Genomic DNA, 22,060 nt, shown 5'->3' on the forward strand with positions numbered 1-22,060 from the left:
TTGTACTGTACACACCCAAGTCAATATACCTGGTAGTTATTTGGTTCACACTTGTATGTTATTTCCTTTTCCTTAAGAACACACGATTCTGATGGCTACCAATGTCTGGGCTTTTCAGTGAACTCACTCAGAGAGTTGAGCCGGTCTGGAGGGAAACTGTTTTCTCCTCCTCTGTGTTCTATTTGATTTCCCAGGCTCTCATAAATGTCTCTCCCATGTGTTTCCCAGTACCCTGTACTCTCTGGAACTTACCCCATTTATTATAATTTCTTACCTACGTGTCTCATTAAGATAATGGACTGGGTTTTTCTTGTTTATCATGGTATCACCATCCTCAGAAATTACCCAGCACATGGAAAGGTAAGCAACAAAGAAATAAATGGGCTATCTTCGCTTGAGTGTTTATTGTGTACCACATGCACTATACTAAGAGTTTTACATGTCTCTTTAAGTTTACAAACCTTAAGTTTTATATTCTGTACTTTTCAAAGGTGACAAAGCTCAGAGAAGCTATGCAATTGGTCCAAGATCGCACAGTACTCAAGTAGCAGCACATAAAATCAGGTCTGTCTGTGTCCAAAGCTCATAATCACCATACCACGACTTGGCTTTCTAGTAAGGTACTTAATACCATAATATTCTCTGGGGTACACCTATAGGATACTTTCTAACCTTGCAATCAGGGTCCCAATGCTGTTAGTCTTAAACTAAGCCATCTGTGTAAATCCATCTTCAATACATTAGCAAATATTATCATTCAAGAAAACCATAATCTTTGGACCACTAACCACCCCCCCCAATTCCACACACTGTATTACTGTCTTCATAAATCCTGAAAGTCTAGAAACTTGATCAGCTCACACTAAGCCACTGATTGTGTTGACATTTCTATAGAGAGAATTAGGAAAAAATTTAACAGCTGATCTAAGCAGCCTTCTGGCATGCGGAAAAGGTAAACTGTAAAGATTCATGCTGAAAAAGTTATTTTTAAAAGGTGAAGTCACTGTTTTTCCCTTTTTTCCCTTTACCTCTATAGACACCATAAGTGGAGTGATTCAAGACAGTGTTTTTCCATGAGGTGGACACACCATGCTGGAGTTAACTTGGAACAGAATCAGGGGATGAGGCAGACTCATCAATAAGACAGGACGAGCCGGAAGCAGAAGAGGGCTGTTTCTATGCAGTCAGGGCAATCAGACATGGGGCACCTCTGCCGCCAGCACCAGACTGCTCCACGCCACGGAGCAGGGCCCTTTCTGAAATGAGAGGGGCCAATCCCCCAATGGGTCACTTCACTTGGCCTGCTCTGGCACAGACTAACTTGTTGAAATGAAGTTGTAGAATAAATATTCTTTTGATATTCTTTCTTTTAAAGAATAGGTGAAGTTCAACAGGGTGGAACTACAATTTGGAAAGCAACAAACTGCATCACACTCCGCTCCATTTTAGTTCACAGCAACACTGTATCCCACATAAGATGCTGACCTCAACCAGAAAGCCCTACGGAATTTAGAGAGAAATAAATACAAGTGCACATTTCCACTTCCATCCTTTCTCCTTAGTTCCAGAATCACTTCTCTGCTGCCTAGTCAATGGTAAACTGGCTGAGAGTGTGTGTTCTAGACTCAGGGTGGAGCCTGTTCTGCCACTGGCTAGCTAGGTGGTCACAAATGTGCCACCTCTTCTTCTGTAGGCTACCGTGAGGACTAAGTGACATAATGCACAGTGCCTGGGAAGGCTTCTAGGCAGGAATTTCCTCTTGGCATGGCTTGATAAATTTATATCTTTTTCTGTTTTATAAGGAAAATCAGTCAAGAAATTGGGAAAATGCTAAATGTCTCAAAATTCCAATAAATATTAATATTCAGGATTTGAGATTGAGAGATCAGACTTAACAAAATCAAATTACTCAATATGTTATATGATTTATGCATTTCTAAAATAATAAGTGACCATAATAATTAACAGTGAATCATTTCTTATATAAAATTCAGAATAATTCTACATAAAAAATAATGAATACATGGTTTATTGTTATTTAAACATATGACATATGACATACTATATATTTTAATAATATGTAAAAAATTATTTCAATTAGATGCAAATGTTTGATAATAAAAAGTAATAAAAATGGGAATATTAACACAAAATAAAACCTATTTAAAAATTCAAAGATAATATGACAAATACTTAATATTTAAACTCTGTCATTCTAAAAGAGAATTTCAAAACATGATACAGCATTAAGTATCCAACAGCCTTGATCTTTGTTTCATGCCAAGTTTTTCAGACATAGAAAATTTTATTTCCTTTTTGTGTTGATGTTGGTTGAATTAAGATGGAGATGGAAAAGGGAAACAGAAAAATTACACAGTAGGATTGTGGATTTGTCAGTTATGTCTTCTTTTTTTCAACCTATCCTGGGCCTCTGTTGTTTATAAGTTGTTCAATTTCACTGCTTCTCTATGCCTAATATGCACTTTTGTGTTAACTGTTACTGGCTATATAACTGGTTTCTTTGCTGTTCATCTAAAGCATGGGGCACGCTCCTGCCTCAGGGACTTCATTCACCTGGCTGTTCCTTCTGCCCAGAATGCTCTCCAGCCCTGATATTCACATGCCTAACTCCTTTAACATCTTCCAATCTTTGCTAGAATATCATCTTCTCTAGGAGGCTTACCCTAAGAAACTTTTTCAAATTTCAGGTCCTCATGCCTTAGCTAATCCATTTTACATTCACCTATTTCTCTCCTAATGAATTTATCACCTTGTAACAGTCTCTGTAATTTACTGATTTATTGTGTTCAATCTCCCTCCATTAGAGGGGAAGGATTTATGTTCACTATAAGGGGAAGGATTTATGTTCACTGACGTGTCTCTAGCACCTAGAAGAGTGCTGGAAACTAGTAGGTGCCCAACAAGCATATGTTAAATTAACAAATGAATTCAGAGCAAAAATGAAAAAATAAGTATACAAGACTATACTTGAGTGAAAAAGCTAGTGGGAAACTCAACATTCAAAACACTAAGATCATGGCGCCCAGTCCCATGGCACTCAGTCTATTTCATGGTAAACAGAAAGGGAAAAAGTAGAAGCAATGACAGATTTCATTTCTTGGGCTCCAAAATCAGTGTGGACGGTAGCTGCAGCCATGAAATTAAAAGACACTTGCTCCTTGGAAGGAAAGCTATGACAAACCTAGACAGTGTATTAAAAAGCAGAGATAACAGTTTGCTGATAAAGGTCCATATAGTCAAAGCTATGGTTTTTCCAGTAGTCATGTACAGATATGAGAGGTGGACCATAAAGAAGGCTGAGCACCAAAGAATCGATGCTCTTGAACTGTGGTTCTGGATAAGAGTCTTGAGACTCCCCTGGACTGCAAGGAGATTAAACCAGTCAAATCTAAAGGAAATCAACCCTGAATATTCATTGGAAGGACTGATGCTGAAGCTCCAATATTTTGGACACCTAATGAGAAGAATCAACTCATTGGAAAAGATCCTGATGCTGGGAAAGATCAAAGGCAAAAGGGGAAGCAGGTGGCAGAGGATGAGATGGTTGGATGGCATCATTGACTCAATGGACATGAATCTGAGAAAACTCCAAGAGATAGTAAAGGACAGGGAAGCCTGGTGTGCTGTGCAGTCCATGAGGTGGCAAAGAATCAGACAAGACTTAGAGATTGAACAACAACAACATACAAAAGTATAAATAAAAACAAAAGTTTGGTTTAGGTAGGATTGATTAAAAACATAAAGATGAAAAGGAGCAACAGAATTAGGAATGAAAAGGGGAACATATGTGCATAGAGTTTTAAAATTCATGAGGGAGTAATAATAATAATAATGACAATATAAATGCTAGTATTTATTAAGTGCTTATACATGCCAGATGTTGTGCTAAACATTTTACATGTGCTATCATTTAATCTTTAGTTCACCCTGTGAGACAGTTACTATCATTGTCTCCATTTTACACAGAAGAAGACCAAGGCTGTCACACAGCCAGTGGTTCCTGGAGCTGTGATTCCAAACCACATTCTCTTGACTCCAAAACCTGCACTCTTACATACACACTTGTGTTTTCACGTAGAGAATACAACTTGATGCTACTATGCATAAGCATAGACAAAAGAGACATTTTCTAGAAAAATAAAGATATAGAAAATCTTAATAAACCTACTACATTAGAGAAACTAAATCAGTAGTCAAAGAGCTTTCAAAAAAAAAAAAAAAACCCAACAACAAAACAACAAGGCAAAGCTTTGACAAGCAAATTCTACAAAATCATCAGATAACCTATGTTTTCTTATCCATACTGTTTCACAGCATGGAAAAATGAGGAAGGGCTACACAACTCAATTTATGAGGGTTTACTATACTCTGATACTACAACTCAAGCAAGGATAATAGAAGACAGAAAAATATGGGCCATTCTCACTTATGATCACAGATGATCAAGTTTTATTAAACTTGATGAGATGTTCTATTAAACAGATGAGAAAGTTCTATTAAAATATAAGCATACCAAATATTAGTAATTTATTTTAAAATAATGACAAATAGAATTTATTCGAGAAGAGGAGGGTGGTTTAAAGTTTGGAAATATATTAATGCAATTCACTTATTGACACTGGGGGTGTATAATTCTTTATTGTGGAGGCTGACCTGTGCCTCACAATGCTCAGCAGCATCCCTGGCCTCTACCCACTGGCTGCCAGTAGCATCTTCCTCCCAGCTGTGACAACTGAAAGTGTCTCCAGACATTGCCAAGTGAAACAGTCCCTGGATCAGAACCACTGATGCATAGGCTGATGAACTGTCTCAATGCGACCTGGGCCAACTGTACAGGCCTAATGGAACAAGGGCCAAACTGATGTATTTTGCTTCAAATAATATCCATCAAATATAATTTTCACTCCTTTTAGAATATAAAGTATTTATATGCCAAAAGGACAATACTAAATCCACTTTGTAATTCCTCTGTATAAAAACAAACTGCATCTCCAAAGGATGCTGGTTCTAAATTTATTCAGTCTTTAGCATCCACATATAAACTATATGAAAACAACTTTTTGGTAACTTTTATTGTGACATAACTTTTAGTTTACAGAAAATTGAAAGAATACTACTAGGAATTCTTGTGTATCATATATCATCTACTAGGATTTAACAGTTATTTATATTTTGTCCTATTTGGTTATTATTTCCTCAGTACTTACAGAAATATCTTCCTGGACCATGTAAGAGCAAATAGAAGACATTGCACTTTTTTACCACTAAGTACTTAGTATTTCCTAAGGACAAAGATATTACATAATCACAGTACAAGTATCAAAGTCAATAAATTAAATTGCTACAACAGTATTATCTCATGCAGTTTAAACTCAGATTTTGTCAACTGCCCAGTAACATCCTTTAATAGCTGTTTCTTCCCCTGTCCAGTTTGTAATCTAGGATTCTGTATTACACTTAGTTGTTTTAACTCTTTGGTCTCTTTATTAACTTTGTATTTTGTACTGGGGTATAGCCAATTAACAATGTTGTGATAGTTTCAGGGGAACAGCGAAGGGACTCAGCCATACATATACATGTACCCATTCTCCCCCAAACTCCCCTCCCATCCAGGCTGCCACATAACATTGAGCAGAGTTCCCTGTACTGTACAGTAGGTCCTTGTTGGTTACCCATTTATACACAGCAGTGTGCACCCGTCCATCCCAAACTCCCCAACTATCCCTTCCCCCATCTCCCCTCGCCCTCGCCTAGCAACCATTAAGTTTGTTCTCTGACTCCTCAGTCTCTTTCAGTCTAGGACAGTTTGCCTGTGTCTTCATTCCCTGCTGGATATTTCCTCGTGATTGGACTCAGGTGATGTGTTTTGACAGAAACACTGAAGCAATGATGCTGTGTCCTTCTCAGACCGTAAGACATGAGGCATACAACAGCAGTTTGTCACAACTGGTTGTGTGGTTACAGTGGTGTCCACCAGGCCTCTCTACTATAAAGTTCCTATTTACTCTTTGTGATTAGTAAGTTATTTGTGGGAAAATACTTTGGAACTAGTAAACATGTTTCTCATCAAACAACAGCTCCTATTTTGACATTGGGGATGATTTTCTAACTGTCATTCCTTCTACCAACATTGGTAGCCATTCTAATGTAAGAAAATGCTCTCCTTTCTCCCCCATTTATTTATGTCTATCAGCAGGGATTCAGGGATTCTCACTGTATTCAGTGGATTACATTATTATTTCAATGATCACACTGTCCCAGATTTGTCCTAGAAGGAGCTCCTTCAAGCTAGACCTATACATAGTCAATTCTAATCCCCAAATATTATGCCCTGTCACTACTCAGACTTCTGGGGTGCCCTCTTCTGGAGTCACTCTTTTCTCAGGAATGCATACTGAATTTATATTAAGGATATGTATACACATTACTAAGATAAATCTTCTAAAAGAATTCTAAGTTATTTTGGAATTATATGCTATTTTGTCTATTGCATTAATGCAGATATTAAGAGGTAAATTTAATTAAAAATCAGACTCATTTAATGTGTATTATTATAATAGATGAAGTTATCCAAAGTTAAGTCTGACAACCAATTCAGAGTTGGAATTACAAGACACATGCTGTCATCTTTGGCAATCATGTTCACTTTTACAGCTCAAGTACCAAAGAATATGCAAGTTGCAAAGAAGATATCAAGAAATTTGGCTAATATCTATTTATTCAGAAACAAGTAGGTATGGAAGGCTCTTTCTACAGATACTCACAAGTTACATACAACCATTTTTAAACTTTCATTTGTAATTCCAAACTCAGCCCAATATTTCAAAGAAATGTTATAAATCATTAGAATCTTAATGCTGATACAGAGGTGTTGGAGATGATATTGTTAAATCCCTTTATTTTACAAAAAGACAACACACACACAAAAAGGGTAACACAGGCCCAAAGAGGTGAACTGTCATAGAAATAGTTACTGGAAAATCTAGGACTTGACTATAGTTCTCAGGATTTAAAGACAAGAGCTATTCTAAACATGCCAATTACAACATTAAGATTAATAGATCAGTCCACACACACACACAAAAAAGCTATTTAGCCTCACAGTATGGTTAAAACATCTAGCAATAAACAGTCAGTAGGGAACAACAGCATTATAGTAATCATTATTAGAATAACCCAGAAGTTATTATGGTGAAAAAAGGCTTTTTAAAATAATACTGGGATAGGTTAATTAAAAAGTGATAGGAAGATCCATTAATAATTTCTGTGGGGATTTTTAAAGGAAACTGAAAAGCTCTTAAGAGGCTGGTGATCTTGGTTCTTTAATGTCCAACTTCACCATAGAACTTAGGACTTTTCTTCCCATGACAAGTATACACCATCAATATGATTCAAACTTATCAAGCATAACTAAGGTTGTTTGGGACCTCTCCATTAATTGTCAGCTCCTTAAGTTAAGATCTGTAAATCTTCACTGAGAATGCTAGAAGAGATATGATCTGTTTTAGAGGTGATATAACACACAAGATAGCAAAAATTTATTTCTTTGAAACAGAAATTATATGTATAATTCTAGAATTTCCCTCATTTCATAAATTTTCCTCAGTTTTCAAGAGTGTTTCCTTTAATATCAAACCTAAGCAGCTGGATTTACATGCAGAAAGCCCTTGATGATACTCATGCCTCCTCCATCTTTACCTGTCTGCTGTGATCAACTCCTGGATCTCCCATGATCTGAGGCCTTTTCCTGCTCTCTTTCCCATCTTCCTCCTCTAATTAGACTTGAGGCTGAAAAGGATGATTAACCCCCTCATGACTATGTGGATGTTTCTCATACTAACATAGGCAATCGTTTCTTAAGTAGGAAGTAAATTCTCAGTTATAAACTTCAAGGATTATTTTACAGTTAGCAATTCAAAGAAACTACCAATTAGCTATTTTAAATCTTCACTACAAAGAAACAGAATTTCCATATATAGTTACCACTGGATAAGATACATTTCATAAAGTCAGCAATGAGAAGATGAAAGAAAATATTTTTATAATCTTTAAAGCTAAAAACACAAAACAATCCTGATAGCTTTTCAGCAGTTACAAATACAGTGTGTTCTTTTTCAAAATCTATTAAAGTTAATTACTTTGTGAATCACCTGAGAATTGAAATTTTTCCATGATAATGAATTAAATAAACAAAGCAACATCATACATACCCTGAGTGGCTGTTGGAGGTAGTTTGAGGGTATTGTCTAACTTCTCCCAAAGGTAAGTTGGTCGAGGAATGCCTTCCTCTGAGCTACAGAGCAGGATGACATCGCTGCCGATATCCTGTGACCCTTGGATTTGGCAGTGTGGGGCAGAAGGGGGAACTGTAACAGCAAGAGTAAGTAACAGAGGATACATTTACCATGAGCCAGAGGATGACAGCAGAGACATCAACATTCAGCACACTGGAACCTCAGATAGCACTGTTGGGGAACACGTACCAGAAGACCACCTCATGAGCAAAGCCAGTGAACACTGTACTATTCACAGGACTTGGTCACGAGTGCAGGGCCAACAACTTCAGCTGGCAGGGAGCAAATATGTAAAAAGGGCAACAGCTTCTGATTATATTTTCAAGATACCTTAGGGCTTTAGTTTCACTGTTTTTTTCCTCCAAAGATCTATACTCAAATAATTTTTAAAATCCTTCTGTCAATCCTTCAGTAATTGCTTTTAAAAGCATTAATGAATTCACACACGTTCACAGAGGCATTATTCACAATAGCTAAAAGGTGGAAATAACCCAAGTGTCTATAGATGGATGGATGAACAAAATATAGTATGGATATACAATGGAATATTATTTAGCCTTGATAAATAAGGAAATTCTGACACAGGCTACAACATGGGATGAAGCCGGAGAATATAATGTTAAGTGAAAAAATTCAGTTATAAAAAGACAAATAATGTATGACTCCACTTATATGTGGTCCCTAGGGTACTCAAATTCACAGAAAAAGAAAACAGAACAGTGATTTCCAGCAGCTGAGGGGATGGAAAAATGTCATTTAATGGGTAGAGTTTTATCTTTGCAAGTTGAAGAAAGTTCTGGAGATTAGTCCAAACACCACTGAATTGCTCACTTAAAAACTGGCTAAGATGGTAAATTCTTGTCATATTTTACCATAATTAAACTTTTTTAATTGATGAAAGAGCCCATTTGTAAAGAAGATATTTCAAGGAACAATACCCACTTACCCTGCCAGCTACTCTTGGCTAAAACCACCTTAACATTGGTCTTAACTCTAGTTAAGAACACAGTTAACTCTACCAACAAAACCAGACACACTAACTTTATACCAACTTGTGTTCTATAGTAGGGGGAGTCACAATGAGGTTCAAGTGTATCTGCTACTTGATAGTAACACATGGACATTTTATTATCATTAAGAAAGACAAGGACACAAAGGATGTGAAACACAAACTTTTCCAAGAAAGAACACTAAAGGAAGAAGGTGGTAGTTTATAGTAAAAAAGCAAGCAAATAAAAATATAAACTAAGCCCATGGCTTGGACTCTCATATTAGGTAATGCGTGCAGTAGAGTTTAAATATAAGTGGGTGGTGCACTTGAAATGCTAGTGACTTTTCAATAAATGTATTCAACCCTGAAAAAAATGAATGAATGAGTAGAACATGAATGCTCTATACAGAGGAACCAGGAGAGAAAATGGGTGGGGGGAGAGAAAACACTGAAAGGGTACAGGTAGAAAGACTGAAAAATCTCAGGGGATCTCAACTGCTGTAATGGGATAAACCAACCTCAATTTACTGACTTAGCACTGCCACTGTGATGCTACGAGAGGAAACCCAAAATAATTACTTGAAGGTGGCATTAACTTCATATGAATTAAGCATTTTTTTCCCTTCTTTAAAAATGAAAAAGTAAACAAACCTGAATCATGTGGGAAGCTCATTATCTACACTATATGTGTGAATATCAAAATAATGTTAAATCTCAACAGTATTCTGTATTTAGTACACAAGAGTGTTTTAAAATCTGTGTAAGTTTAATATATTTGAGCAAATGATAGTTTGAAGACTGTGAGAACAAGGCCCCGGAGCTATAGCATTTTCTCATCTGAAGAAGGAAAACGGCAAGAACCGCCAACACTGGTATCCCCGAGTGACTCAGCGTGGAAGGGAAAAGAGGGAGCATGTGCCAGGGAATCCCGGAGTCAACTCTTAGACCTGAGTAGGATGGAGGACAGTCCGGAGCATCTGTCTTCTCTAAGTACTTCTGTCTCCCCAAGTGAGCTCAATGTACCCACTTCCACCACAAATACCCACTTATGAGGCACCACTTTATCTCAGAGGCAGCAGAACTGAGAAATAAAACATGTTTAGGATGAACTTAATTTAGCATGAGATAGTCTACCTGCATGGTATAACGGAAAGAATACTGGTTTGAGCAAAGAGATCTGCATTTTAATCCGAACTTTATCGTCATTCATGGTCTACACAACCTTGATGTTGGTGGCTGTTGGTGGTTTAGTTAGTAAGTCGTGTTCAACTCTTGCAACTCCATGGACTGCCATGCTCCTCTGTTCATGGGATTTACCAAACAAGAATACTGGAGTGAGTAGCCATGTCCTTCTCCAGGGGATCTTCCCAACCCAAGAATCAAACCTGGGTCTCCTGCGTTGCAGGCAGATTCCTTACCGACTGAGCCACCAGGGAAGCCCACATAACCTTGGAAAAGGCTCTAAATCTATTTGGTCTCAGTATTAAGACTGAGTTGATCATATAATTTATCATTCAAACAATGATATTTTTTAAAGTAAAAGGAGGTATTATTAAAATTCTGCCAGAACAAGAGTTAAAGCTTAGAAGAGTCGTGGGCCTATTTAGCATCACATAAATAAGAAGTAGTAGCAAATTTATTCTCATGTGTGCGAAGCTCCCTGCTCCCTACACATTATCAAATATTCATGATTTAATTTGCATCCAACAATGTCTTATCCTATAAAAGCTTGGGCTTCCCAGGTAGCACTAATGGTAACGAACCCGCCTGCCAATGCAGGAGATGCAAGAGATACGGGTTCAGTCCCTGTGTTGGGAATATCAAATGGAGGAGGGCATGGCAACCAACTCCAGTACTCTTGCCCCAAGAATCCCATGGTTAGAGGAGCCTGGTGCCACAGTCCACAGGGTCGCAAAGAGTTGGACATGACTGAAGTGACTGGGCACACACATAAAAGCTTAGGAAAAGTGAGGGGCTACTTTTGATGGTATTTTTACTGCTTTTCTCCACCTTCAGGAAAAGTCATTTAAGAAGTAAGCTTTTGAGAACCACCTGAAATGGAGTAATGGGTGTAGAGACTATATAAGGAAGCACAGAGAAGCAGAGTCCAGATGTGGCTACAAAGAGAGAGGACAGGAAAAAGACACAGCAGTCAGAGTATGCAGAAGAAATGGCAGAAGTAAATGTGCTTGGGAGTAAATCTGTAAGTAAAGCCAAAGTACCTGGAACATGTCCTGTCACTCACCTAAAACTGTGAGACCAGTGACCCCAATATTCCTGCCACCTCTATCTGGAAGGTTGTTAACCAAACACTGGTAGGTGCCTGTATCTGACAGCTGAGTGTTGTTAATGAAGATGGAGACATTGGTGGCTGGCATGGTGCCTGTAAATCCTACCCGACCATGGAACCGGGGGGCACCGTCAAACATCTGTCCACCTTGATAGAGAATGACCTGCAAAGGAAAGCAAAAGAAATCATTTGGCCAGTGCATCTCCTTTTAGACACATAACCATAACTATACAGTAAAGAGCAGACTATACAAACATGGGGAAATTTTATTTCTAATCTTAGAGTTGTCACCAACTTCTTACTACAGCACCTTCTGTAGGTATCCAGGGGGTTAAATTCCTACATACCAAACTGGAGCAACACTGTATCCTTACCTAGCTCATCAGAATATATAAAGTGCATTTTATGATACCTTACTATTGGTCCATAAATATTTTTACCAGTTCAAAAAATTAATTGCACAATAAAAAGTTAAACTAGCACTGACAGTCTCATGCTTACTAGGTCACAAAATGATAAGATCAAGTTATAGACTGAGTATAAATGAATGTCAAAAAAGGGAAGAAGAGTTACAATCCATGACTGCTTTTCTTATATCAATTTATTTATTAAAGTCAACTATTCATGAAAGAGGACTCAGAATGAAGTTGCAAAAAGCTCTTTGGGCTGACAGTGAGGTACCTGGTTTTATCCAAGCTCTCTCTACCTGTAAATATTTGGGTGTAGTCAAGTCTTTCCTTGCCTTTATCACTGACTCCTCAAATGATGAGGTTGAACAAAATGATCTCAGTCTAATTATGAAAGGCCCATGGACTAAAGAACTAGAAGAAATTACTGTTAAACACATCTATTTAAACTTCCTATCAGAAAACCTGGCTTATCAAATATTTTTAGGCAGTAAAAATCCTATTGAAGCAGAGAAACTTCATAACAGAAATTAAGTTAACTGGGAAGGAAAGGTATAGTCATGGTCACAATTCACTAATTTTCTGAACATTATTTTCTGTAGTGGGTATCACATGTAATGCGGTCTTTTACCTATAACTGATATAGCTTATGAGGTAGTAGCTTCTATTTGAACTTCCTGGAAGATGACTAGTGTGCCTGGCCTTATTTTAAAATACTTCTGCAATTAACCAAATAAATCAAGTACTATTGATACTATCTAAAGTTACTTCCTTAATACTATTATCCACCTATGTCAGTGCTAGTCCCTTCCTGTCAAAATATACCTTTCTTTTACTGTCTCAGTATTTCCTATCAACAATGTCTTCTGATAAGATTCCAGATTCCTACATATTCCTCAGAAGGATCCTCCTGACATGTGTTAATTTTTTTTAGTCTTTCAGAAAGAGGATAGCTTCTTTTGATAGTTGGCTAATAATGTAGGAACAGGACTTAAAACAGCACAGGCTGAAAGTATCACCTTATTCTAGAAATCAATATGTATTCAAGACACTTTCCTACCCACCTCTTATAAAAAGATTAAAATTTCAGTGGCAGCACAGGATGGAACAGAAGTACCTGCTCAGGCTGGTTTGCATTGGAGAGAGGAATGACCATCCAAATGACATTGAGGTTAATGAGGGCGGCGCTGGTGGTGAAAGTGCACGGCAGGACTGCTGTCTGACCCCGGGCAACTTGAACACTCCCAGGGCTCTCAGAGACTTCCAGGGAAGCTGCAACACCTAGAGAAGAAGGACAGGAGGTCATGTGATAGACCAAATCCCTTCCGAGAAAGTTTGTGTTTTATGTTGTCAGTAACGTAGACAGACTGACATGATGGTACTTATTAAACATCTACTGACCATTCATTAAGTCAAAGTAATAAAAACTGTTCACCCCTTTACCTCTTAGAAACTATAAATAAAAAATTTTAGAGGCTACTTATTTATTTTATAAGACACTATATTTGTCAGATTCGAATACAAACTCGGAGAAATTAACCGAAAGCATTTGAGCAAAGTTTTAATGGTGATGAGGGATGAGACATAGACCGAAAATATTTTGAAGCCTCATTGCACAATAGAACACTGTAAATTCAACAAAATATGTCCAGGATCTATACTCTGAAAACTATAAAATGCAATGAAAGAAATAAAAAAAGACTAACTAAAAGGACAGATATGCAACCCTCATGAGTTGGAAGATTCAGTATTGTTAAGACACCAATCCTACTCTAACTGGTCTACAGATAGAGAGTAAAACCAATAAAAATTGAAGCAGATTTCCTGTAGATACTAATTATAAAACACATGAAAAGGCAAAGAACTAGAACAGCCAAAAGAATACCAAAAAAGAACAAATTTGGAGAAGTTACACTATCTGATTTCAAAATTTGCTATAAATTGGCCATAGCAATCAAGACAGTGCAGTACTGGCATAAGAACAGAGCCCCAGACAAACAGCACAGGATTGACAGTTCTGAAATAAACCCTGTATTTATAATCAAACGCTTTCAACAGAGGCAGAAGACAATTAAATGAGGGAAAAATAGTCTTTTCAACAAATCATACTGGAATAGTTCAATATTAATATGCAAAAAGTTTAACTCAGACCTTACCTCACCACATACACAAAAATCAATTCAAAAAATATATCATAAACCTGAATGTAAGCATTAAAGCTATAAAACTTCTAGACACAAATATAGGAGAAAATTTTTGTGGCCTTGGGTTAGTCAAAGAGGTCTCAGATGTGTCACCAGGACCATAAATTGTAAAAGAAAACAATAAACTAGACTTCATTAAAATTTTTAAAAAGCTTGTACTTCAAAAGACTTAATTAAGAAGATAAAAAAATCAAAGTATAGAGTGGGGAAAATATCTGTAAATTACATACCTGATAAAGGATTTGTATATAGAATATATAAAGAACTATTACCACTCAATAATAAGAAGACAAACAACCTAATATTAAAATGGGCAAAAATCTGAGTAAATATTTTAACAAAGGTAATTAGTAAGCACATGGAAAGATGCTCAGCATTATTACTCGCTAGGAAACTGCAAGTCGAAACCGCAATAAGGTACCATCACACAGCCACTGGAATGGCTATAATCCAGACAATAGGAAGCGCTGATGAGGGTGTAGAGAAACTGGACTCCTCATTTACTGCTGGTGGGAATGTAAAATGGTACAATAACTTCAGAAAATAGTTTCAGTTCCTTAACAACATTTAACATAGACATGGAGTAAACTTACCATACAACCCAGAAATTTCATTCCTAGGAATCTACACAAGTAAAATGAAAATATATGTCCATGCAAAGACTACGAATGCTTATAACAGCATTACTGATCTCATACTTGTGGATGGAAAAAATATAAATATCCATTAGCTGATGAATAAACAAAATGTGATATATCCATACAATGAAATACTATGCATAAATAAAAAGCAACAAGCTACTGATACATGTTACAACATGGATAAGCCTCTCAAAAACATTTTGCTAAGTAAAAGGACCCCAGATTCAAAAGCCTCAGTTCAGTTTAGTTCAGTCGCTGAGTCATGTCCAACTCTTTAATACATACTGCTGCTGCTGCTACTAAGTCGCTTCAGTCATGTCCAATTCTGTGCAACCACATAGACGGCAGCCCACCAGGCTCCCCCGTCTCTAGGATTCTCCAGGCAAGAACACTGGAGTGGGTTGCCATTTCCTTCTACAATGCATGAAAATGAAAAGTCAAAGTGAAGTCGCTCAGTGGTGTCCGACTCTTAGTGACCCCATGGACTGCAGCCTACCAGGCCCCTCCGTCCATGGGATTTTCTAGGTAAGAACACTGGAGTCGGTTGCCATTTCTTTCTCCAATGCATGAAAGTGAAAAGTGAAAGTGAAGTCACTCAGTCGTGTCCAACTCTTAGTGACCCCATGGACTGCAGCCTAACAGGCTCCTCCGTCCATGGGATTTTCAAGGCAAGAGTACTGGAGTAGGGTGCCATTGCCTTCTCCAAATACATACTGCATTATTCCACTAATACGAAAAGTCCAGAAAAAGCAAATCTACAGCGAGAAGAGGCAAATCAGTGGCTTGGCTGCATGGGACTAGAGAGAAAGGAAAAGAGACTGATGCAAATAAGTTCAATGGAACTTTCCAGGGCAATGGAAAACTAAAACTGATTTATTCTGATGGCTGTGTGACCCTACAAATCTACTAAAAATAACTTAATTTTATATTTACAATGGGTGAGTTCTTTGTAATATAAATTATACCCCAGTATCGTTATTAAAATTCAAAAAAAGAAAACAGTAACTTACCAGAGCTAACTCCTGGCAAGTCAAAATCAACTGTTATCTCTTCTGAAAAGAATGCCCGCCCTCTGGGACTATAGAACAGTATGGGAACTACAGGAGGTTAAGTCAGAGGAATCCAACAAAGAATTTATTCTAAGTATGAAAAATACATTAAGTCCATGGCGGTATCTCAAACTGTTTTATTTTGAAGTGATATTATCTCAATTCTCCCAAAAAAGTAACAAAATAACATATTGTTATGATTACAATTAGTATTAAAAAAAATGTTCATAGCACCTTTCTTCTATAAAACTTCCTGTTCTTCACATATAGTCTGATGAAACTCTGGGGAGTTAAATTTGCAGGATAAAATGTTTCATAAAATGAGCCATCTGTGGTAGAATATAAAGTACTTGATAACATCGGGAAAAGTCTTTAAGTTAAATAACATTAGAGAAAGTGTCTCAATTTTAAAAAGGAAAGTTGAAAGAACCTAAGAGGCAAACAGCGAAGGTTATTTGATCACAGAACAGGCAATGGCAGGAAAAAGCCACCTCCTGGGTAGAAATAGGTAAAGGGAGGGTATTTGTTCCAAAGATTATTATAAATGTGGTGGAGATTTGTTTTTTTAAAGTAAATGTGGGTGCTTCCCTGGTGGCTCAGTGGCTAAGAATCGGTTTGCCAATACAGAAGACACAAGTTCAGCCCCTGGTCCAGGAAGATCCCTCATGCCACACAGCAACAAAGCTCATGCGCCACAACCACTGAGCGTGTGCTCTAGAGCCTGAGAGCTGCAACTGCTGAGCCCACAGGCCTAAAGCCCACTCTCCACAAGAGAAGCCACCGCCATGAGGAGCCCACACACCACAACCAGAGCAGCCTCCACTCACCACAGCTAGAGAAAAGCCCGTGCCAGTGAAGACCCAGCAGAGCCAAAACTCAATAGATAAATAAAATTTAAAAAGTAACTGTGGACACCAAACTGGCACAAAACCTCCATCACTTCATTCTTGAGATGTTACTCCAAAGAAGCACAGGGGATGCACCCCATCCCCTTTAACTGTACAAGATAACGTACACCCTCCACCCTCAAATCACTAATTTCAAGCTGAAACTTACACAATCTTTGACACAAATTTTAAAAAGAAAAAAGCAGGGGGGGGGGGAGTGAAAGGTAAAGAATGAAAGATAGAGATGTATGTGGGAACACTACCAAAATACAGCACGATTCTAGTAAAGGAAGAGGAGATTTGCAGGACCGGGGTGGGGGATGAGAAGTAGGAGCAGGTCTGCTGGCAGAGGGCAGACTCCAGGGTGGCAAAAGCTGTGCAAGACACTTCATTTACCTCGCGTTTTTTAATTTTTTTTTTCCTGAAGTACAGTTGAATTACAATGCTGTATACTTCTCTTTTTTACATAAGGTTAACTATAATCTCAGGCACTGAGATAACTGCAGAAGAAATATTCTAGATAAGCTGCTTTCAAAACTCATAAAAGCATACATTTGAAGTTGGATAAGGCCTAGTTTGAAATCTGACTCTTTTATCTGCTTTGCTGTGGGGCCTCAAATAAGTCACTTATTCTCTGATTACACCACTTATTTGTAAAATAAGGCTAATACTTTCATCATCAGAAGTGTGTAATGAAGGCGGTGCCTGACGCTGATGGCTGATGGTGACCACTCCCTCAGTCACTACTATAGCTGACGACACACACAGCAAGTCCACATTGCTGTTGTTCAGTCACTAATTTGTGTCCAACTCTTTTTGACCCATTAACTGCAGCATGCCAGGCTTCCCTGTCCTTCACTATCTCCCAGAGTTTGTTCAAACCCATATCCATTGAATCAGTGATGTCATCCAACCATCTCATCTTCTATCACCCCCTTCTACTCCTGACCTCAATTGTTCCCAGTATCAGGGTCTTCTCTAATGAGTTAGCTCTTTGCATCAGGTGGCCAAAGTACTGGAACTTCAGCTTCAGCATCAGTCCTTCCAATGACAATTCAATTAAGCACTAAAGTGAAGAAGAACTAAAGATGAAACTTTAAAAACAGAAGAACTCTTTTAAAGAACTTTTGTAAAGAAGAACTCTTGATGAAAGTGAAAGGGGAGAGTGAAAAAGTTGGCTTAAAACTCAACATTCAGAAAACTAAGATCACGGCATCTGGTCCCATCATTTCATGGCAAATAGATGGGGAAACAGTGGCAACAGTGGCTGACTTTATTTTGGGGGGCTCCAAAATCACTGCAGATGGTGACTGCAGCCATGAAATTAAAAGATGCTTACTCCTTGGAAGGAAACTTATGACCAACCTGGAGAGCATATTAAAAAGCAGAGATATTACTTTGCCAACAAACATCCATCTAGTCAAGGCTATGGTTTTTCCTGTGGTCGTGTATGGATGTGAGAGTTGGACTGTGAAGAAGGCTGAGCGCCGAAGAATTGACGCTTTTGAACCGTGGTGTTGGAAAAGACTCTTGAGAGTCCCTTAGACTGCAAGGAGATCCAACCAGTCCATCCTAAAGGGAATCAGTCCTAAATATTCTTTGGAAGGACTGATGTTGAAGCTGAAACTCCAATACTTTGGCCACCTGATATGAAGAGCTGATTCATTTGAAAAGACCCTGATGCTGGGAAAGATTGAGGGCAGGAGGAGAAGGGGACAACAGAGGATGAGATGGTTGGATGGCATCAGTGACTCAATGGACATGGATTTGGGTGAACTCTGGGATTTGATGATGGACAGGGAGGCCTGGCGTGCTGCAGTTCATGGGGTCGCAAAGAGTCGGACACGACTGGGCGACTGAACTGGAACTGGATATATAAACATATACATGTGCATACACATACAAACACTCTCTCTCTCATTTAATACTATGAAGTATTTTATGGCTTCCCAGGTAGCTCAGCTGGTAAAGAATCCTGCAATGAGGGAGACCTGGGTTTGATCCCTGGAGATCTTATGTATTTCATAGCTCATATATAAGATATTGAGGCCCAGAGAGAATAACAACCAGTTCTAGGTCACATAGTTCAGGGTCACATAGAAAGTGGTAAGCCTTGGGTTCAAATCCAGACACTTTATCTACAGAGAATGTATACTTAACTACCACACTTAACTAATTAACCACCACATAGCACATAGAGATCAGTCCATAAATGTTTATTATTACTCTCACTACTCTATTACAGAATCACAAAATTTTAAATTAGTATGGATTTTTGCATAAAGTCATCAGATGAAAACTCCCTCATCTGCTTCCAAACCTACAAGTCAGCTTCGATCTGCCTAGTCCTCTTTTTCCTCTCTCCTCTTAGAGAAGCTCATCTAAGGTGAACCCCACCCCCTCATCTGAGCATATTTTTTATATTCCATCCTCCTGGCCCTCTTAGTAACCTTATCACAGACTGTCCCCTCTTGTGTAACCTCAACCTCCCCCCTCCACACTTAAGACTTTCTGACAGCATTTAAGCATACTCAAGTATTTCCACTTAGTGCAAAATTCCTCCTTCCCTCCAGCCCATGGTTTCCTCCAGGGGCTGCCCTCTCTCTGCTACCTCACCACTGATCTGTTTGAAAGAGTGGCCTATACCCACTCTCTCCAGACTCTTCTACCATTCAGTCTTTAATCCACTCTGGCCAACATGACTTCTTAACAACAGTTCTCCCTAGGTTTCCCAGAGATCTCCTGATGGCTCCAAAACTCTTTAATTCATTCTTGGACTCTCAGGAGCATCTAACAGTGATGACCATTTCCCTCTCCTTGAAACACAGTTTTCCTGCAGCTTTGGTGATACAATTTATTTCTGGTTTTCTTTCCATATCTGAAAACTTCTCATATCTTCAAGTAGCTATCTCAAAGGTACCTCAAGTCAACTTGTCCAAGATCAAATTCTTGATCTTCACCCCTATGCCTGCATCCCCTATATACCTATCTGGCTCCTTTCTAGAGTTCCTTGTGCTAGCAAAGGGCTCAACTAGCAAACAAGTTGGATAAGTCAGAAATTTATAAATCTTCATTGATTCTTTCTACTCTCTTACCATTACCCAAACCCAATCCATGATCAAATCTGATCCATTTTACCAATTAAATTTCTCTTGACTTCTTCAGTCAGAGCCTTTGCCCTGTCTTCTGCCTTTCCTCTGATTTGCTCTGCTCCACACCCAATGCTTTACTTAATAACCTCCTACTCGTGCCAGCAAATTTGGAAAACTCAGTAGTGGCCACAGGACTGGAAAAGGTCATTTTCATTCCAATCTCAAAGAAAGGCAATGCCATGGAATGCTCAAACTACCGCACAATTGCACTCATCTCATACAAGAGTAAAGTAATGCTTAAAATTCCCCAAGCCAGGCTCCAGCAATATGTGAACAGTGAACTTCTAGATGCTCAAGCTGGTTTTAGAAAAGGCAGAGGAACCAGAGATCAAATTGCCAACATCCGCTGGATCATCGAAAAAGCAAGCGAGTTCCAGAAAAACATCTATTTCTGCTTTAGTGACTATGCCAAAGCCTTTGACTGTGTGGATCACAATAAACTGTGGAAAATTCTGAAAGAGATGGGAATACCAGACCACCTGACCTGCCCCTTGAGAAACCTATATGCAGGTCAGGAAGCAACAGTTAGAACTGGACAAGGAACAACAGACTGGTTCCAAATAGGAAAAGGAGTACATCAAGGCTGTATATTGTCACCCTGCTTATTTAACTTATATGCAGAGTACATCATGAGAAACACTGGGCTGGAGGAAGCACAAGCTGGAATCAAGACTGCTGGGAGAAATATCAATAACCTCAGATATGCAGATGACACCACCCTTATGGCAGAAAGTGAAGAAAACTAAAGGGCCTCTTGATGAAAGTGAAAGAAGAGAGTGAAAAAGTTGGCTTAAAACTCAACATTCAGAAAACTAAGATCATGGCATCTGGTCCCACCACTTTATGGCAAACAGACTGGGAAACAGTGGCAACAGTGGCAGACTTTATTTTTCTGGGCTCCAAAATCACTGCAGATGGTGACTGCAGCCATGAAATTAAAAGATGCTTAACTCCTTGGAAGGAAAGTTATGACCAACCTGGAGAGCATATTAAAAAGCAGAGACATTACTTTGTCAACAAAGGTCCGTCTAGTCAAGGCTATGGTTTTTCCAGTGGTCATGTATGGATGTGAGAGTTAGACTGTGAAGAAAGCTAAGCGCCGAAGAATTGATGCTTTTCAACTGTGGTGTTGGAGAAGACTCTTGAGAGTCCCTTGGACTGCGAAGAGATCCAACCAGTCCATTCTAAAGGAGATCAGTCCTGGGTGTTCACTGGTAGGACTGATTTTGAAGCTGAAACTCCAATACTTTGGCCACCTGATGTGAAGAGCTGACTCATTTGAAAAGACCCTGATGCTGGGAAAGACTGAAGGCAGGAGGAGAAGGGGACAACAGAGGATGAGATGGTTGGATGGCATCACTGACTCAACAGACATGGGTTTGGGTGAACTCCGGGAGTTGGTGATAGACAAGGAGGCCTGGCGTGCTGCAGTTCTTGGTTCACAAAGAGTCAGACACGACTGAGCGACTGAACTGAACTCATTCTTCCTATTAACTCAAGTGTTATCTTCTAACAGAAAAGTCTTTCCTAACACCTCATGGAAAGATCAGGGTCTTGTAAAGCAGTGTTCTTTCATTTTGAACATATTCAACTTGTCATCATATTTTGATCAGTGTAATTAAGATAATTTCATTAGAATGCTGTGAGGTACACGAATAACTCCAATACAGTAAGCCCACAATTAAAACTCAGTAAGTCAATTTGCACATGAAAATACTATGGTCCAAAGAGACAGTCCTGCCAAAGGTCTTAAAACTAGGACCTATTTCTTCTGACTTTTGATGGAGTATATTTTCTACCATTTCAAACTCTTCCCCAGAGCGTACCTCCAAAAGCAAAGGATATTATTACTTGTAGTATGATTAAGGTGATGGGGCACTTCTTTACCAACAAGACCAAAACTGAGCAATTAAAAACTCAATTTATTTGTAAACATTAATGTATCTGCTCTCCTGTCAGTCTCACATACACAGAACTGAACATAAATAGTCTGCTATGTTCTCGAGCTATCAGAATTCTCTATGAACAGAATTTGGCAAGTCATCCAACACCCTAAATGTCAGATATAAGATACAAGATATCAAAACAAATTTTAAGACTGACTATACTGAAGGATTTGCACAA

General features: G+C 38.5%; 1 protein-coding gene across 2 annotated transcripts in view; it reads right to left on the minus strand.

Moving 5' to 3' along the window:
• The window catches only part of IGSF11 (immunoglobulin superfamily member 11), a 143,634-nt gene that overhangs the window by 7,209 nt on the left and 114,365 nt on the right, over positions 1–22,060 (minus strand). For both annotated transcript variants that reach the window (XM_025284401.3, XM_006054995.4), the window contains exons 2-4: positions 13,121–13,284; positions 11,552–11,759; positions 8,232–8,387 (exon numbers count right to left, since the gene is read on the minus strand). In XM_025284401.3, the coding sequence (XP_025140186.1) occupies positions 8,232–8,387; positions 11,552–11,759; positions 13,121–13,284 (528 nt within the window). The remainder of the gene's footprint in view (positions 1–8,231; positions 8,388–11,551; positions 11,760–13,120; positions 13,285–22,060) is intronic.

This window comes from Bubalus bubalis, chromosome 1 (genome assembly GCF_019923935.1).
Source record: "Bubalus bubalis isolate 160015118507 breed Murrah chromosome 1, NDDB_SH_1, whole genome shotgun sequence".
Classification (NCBI taxonomy): Eukaryota; Metazoa; Chordata; class Mammalia; order Artiodactyla; family Bovidae; genus Bubalus; species Bubalus bubalis.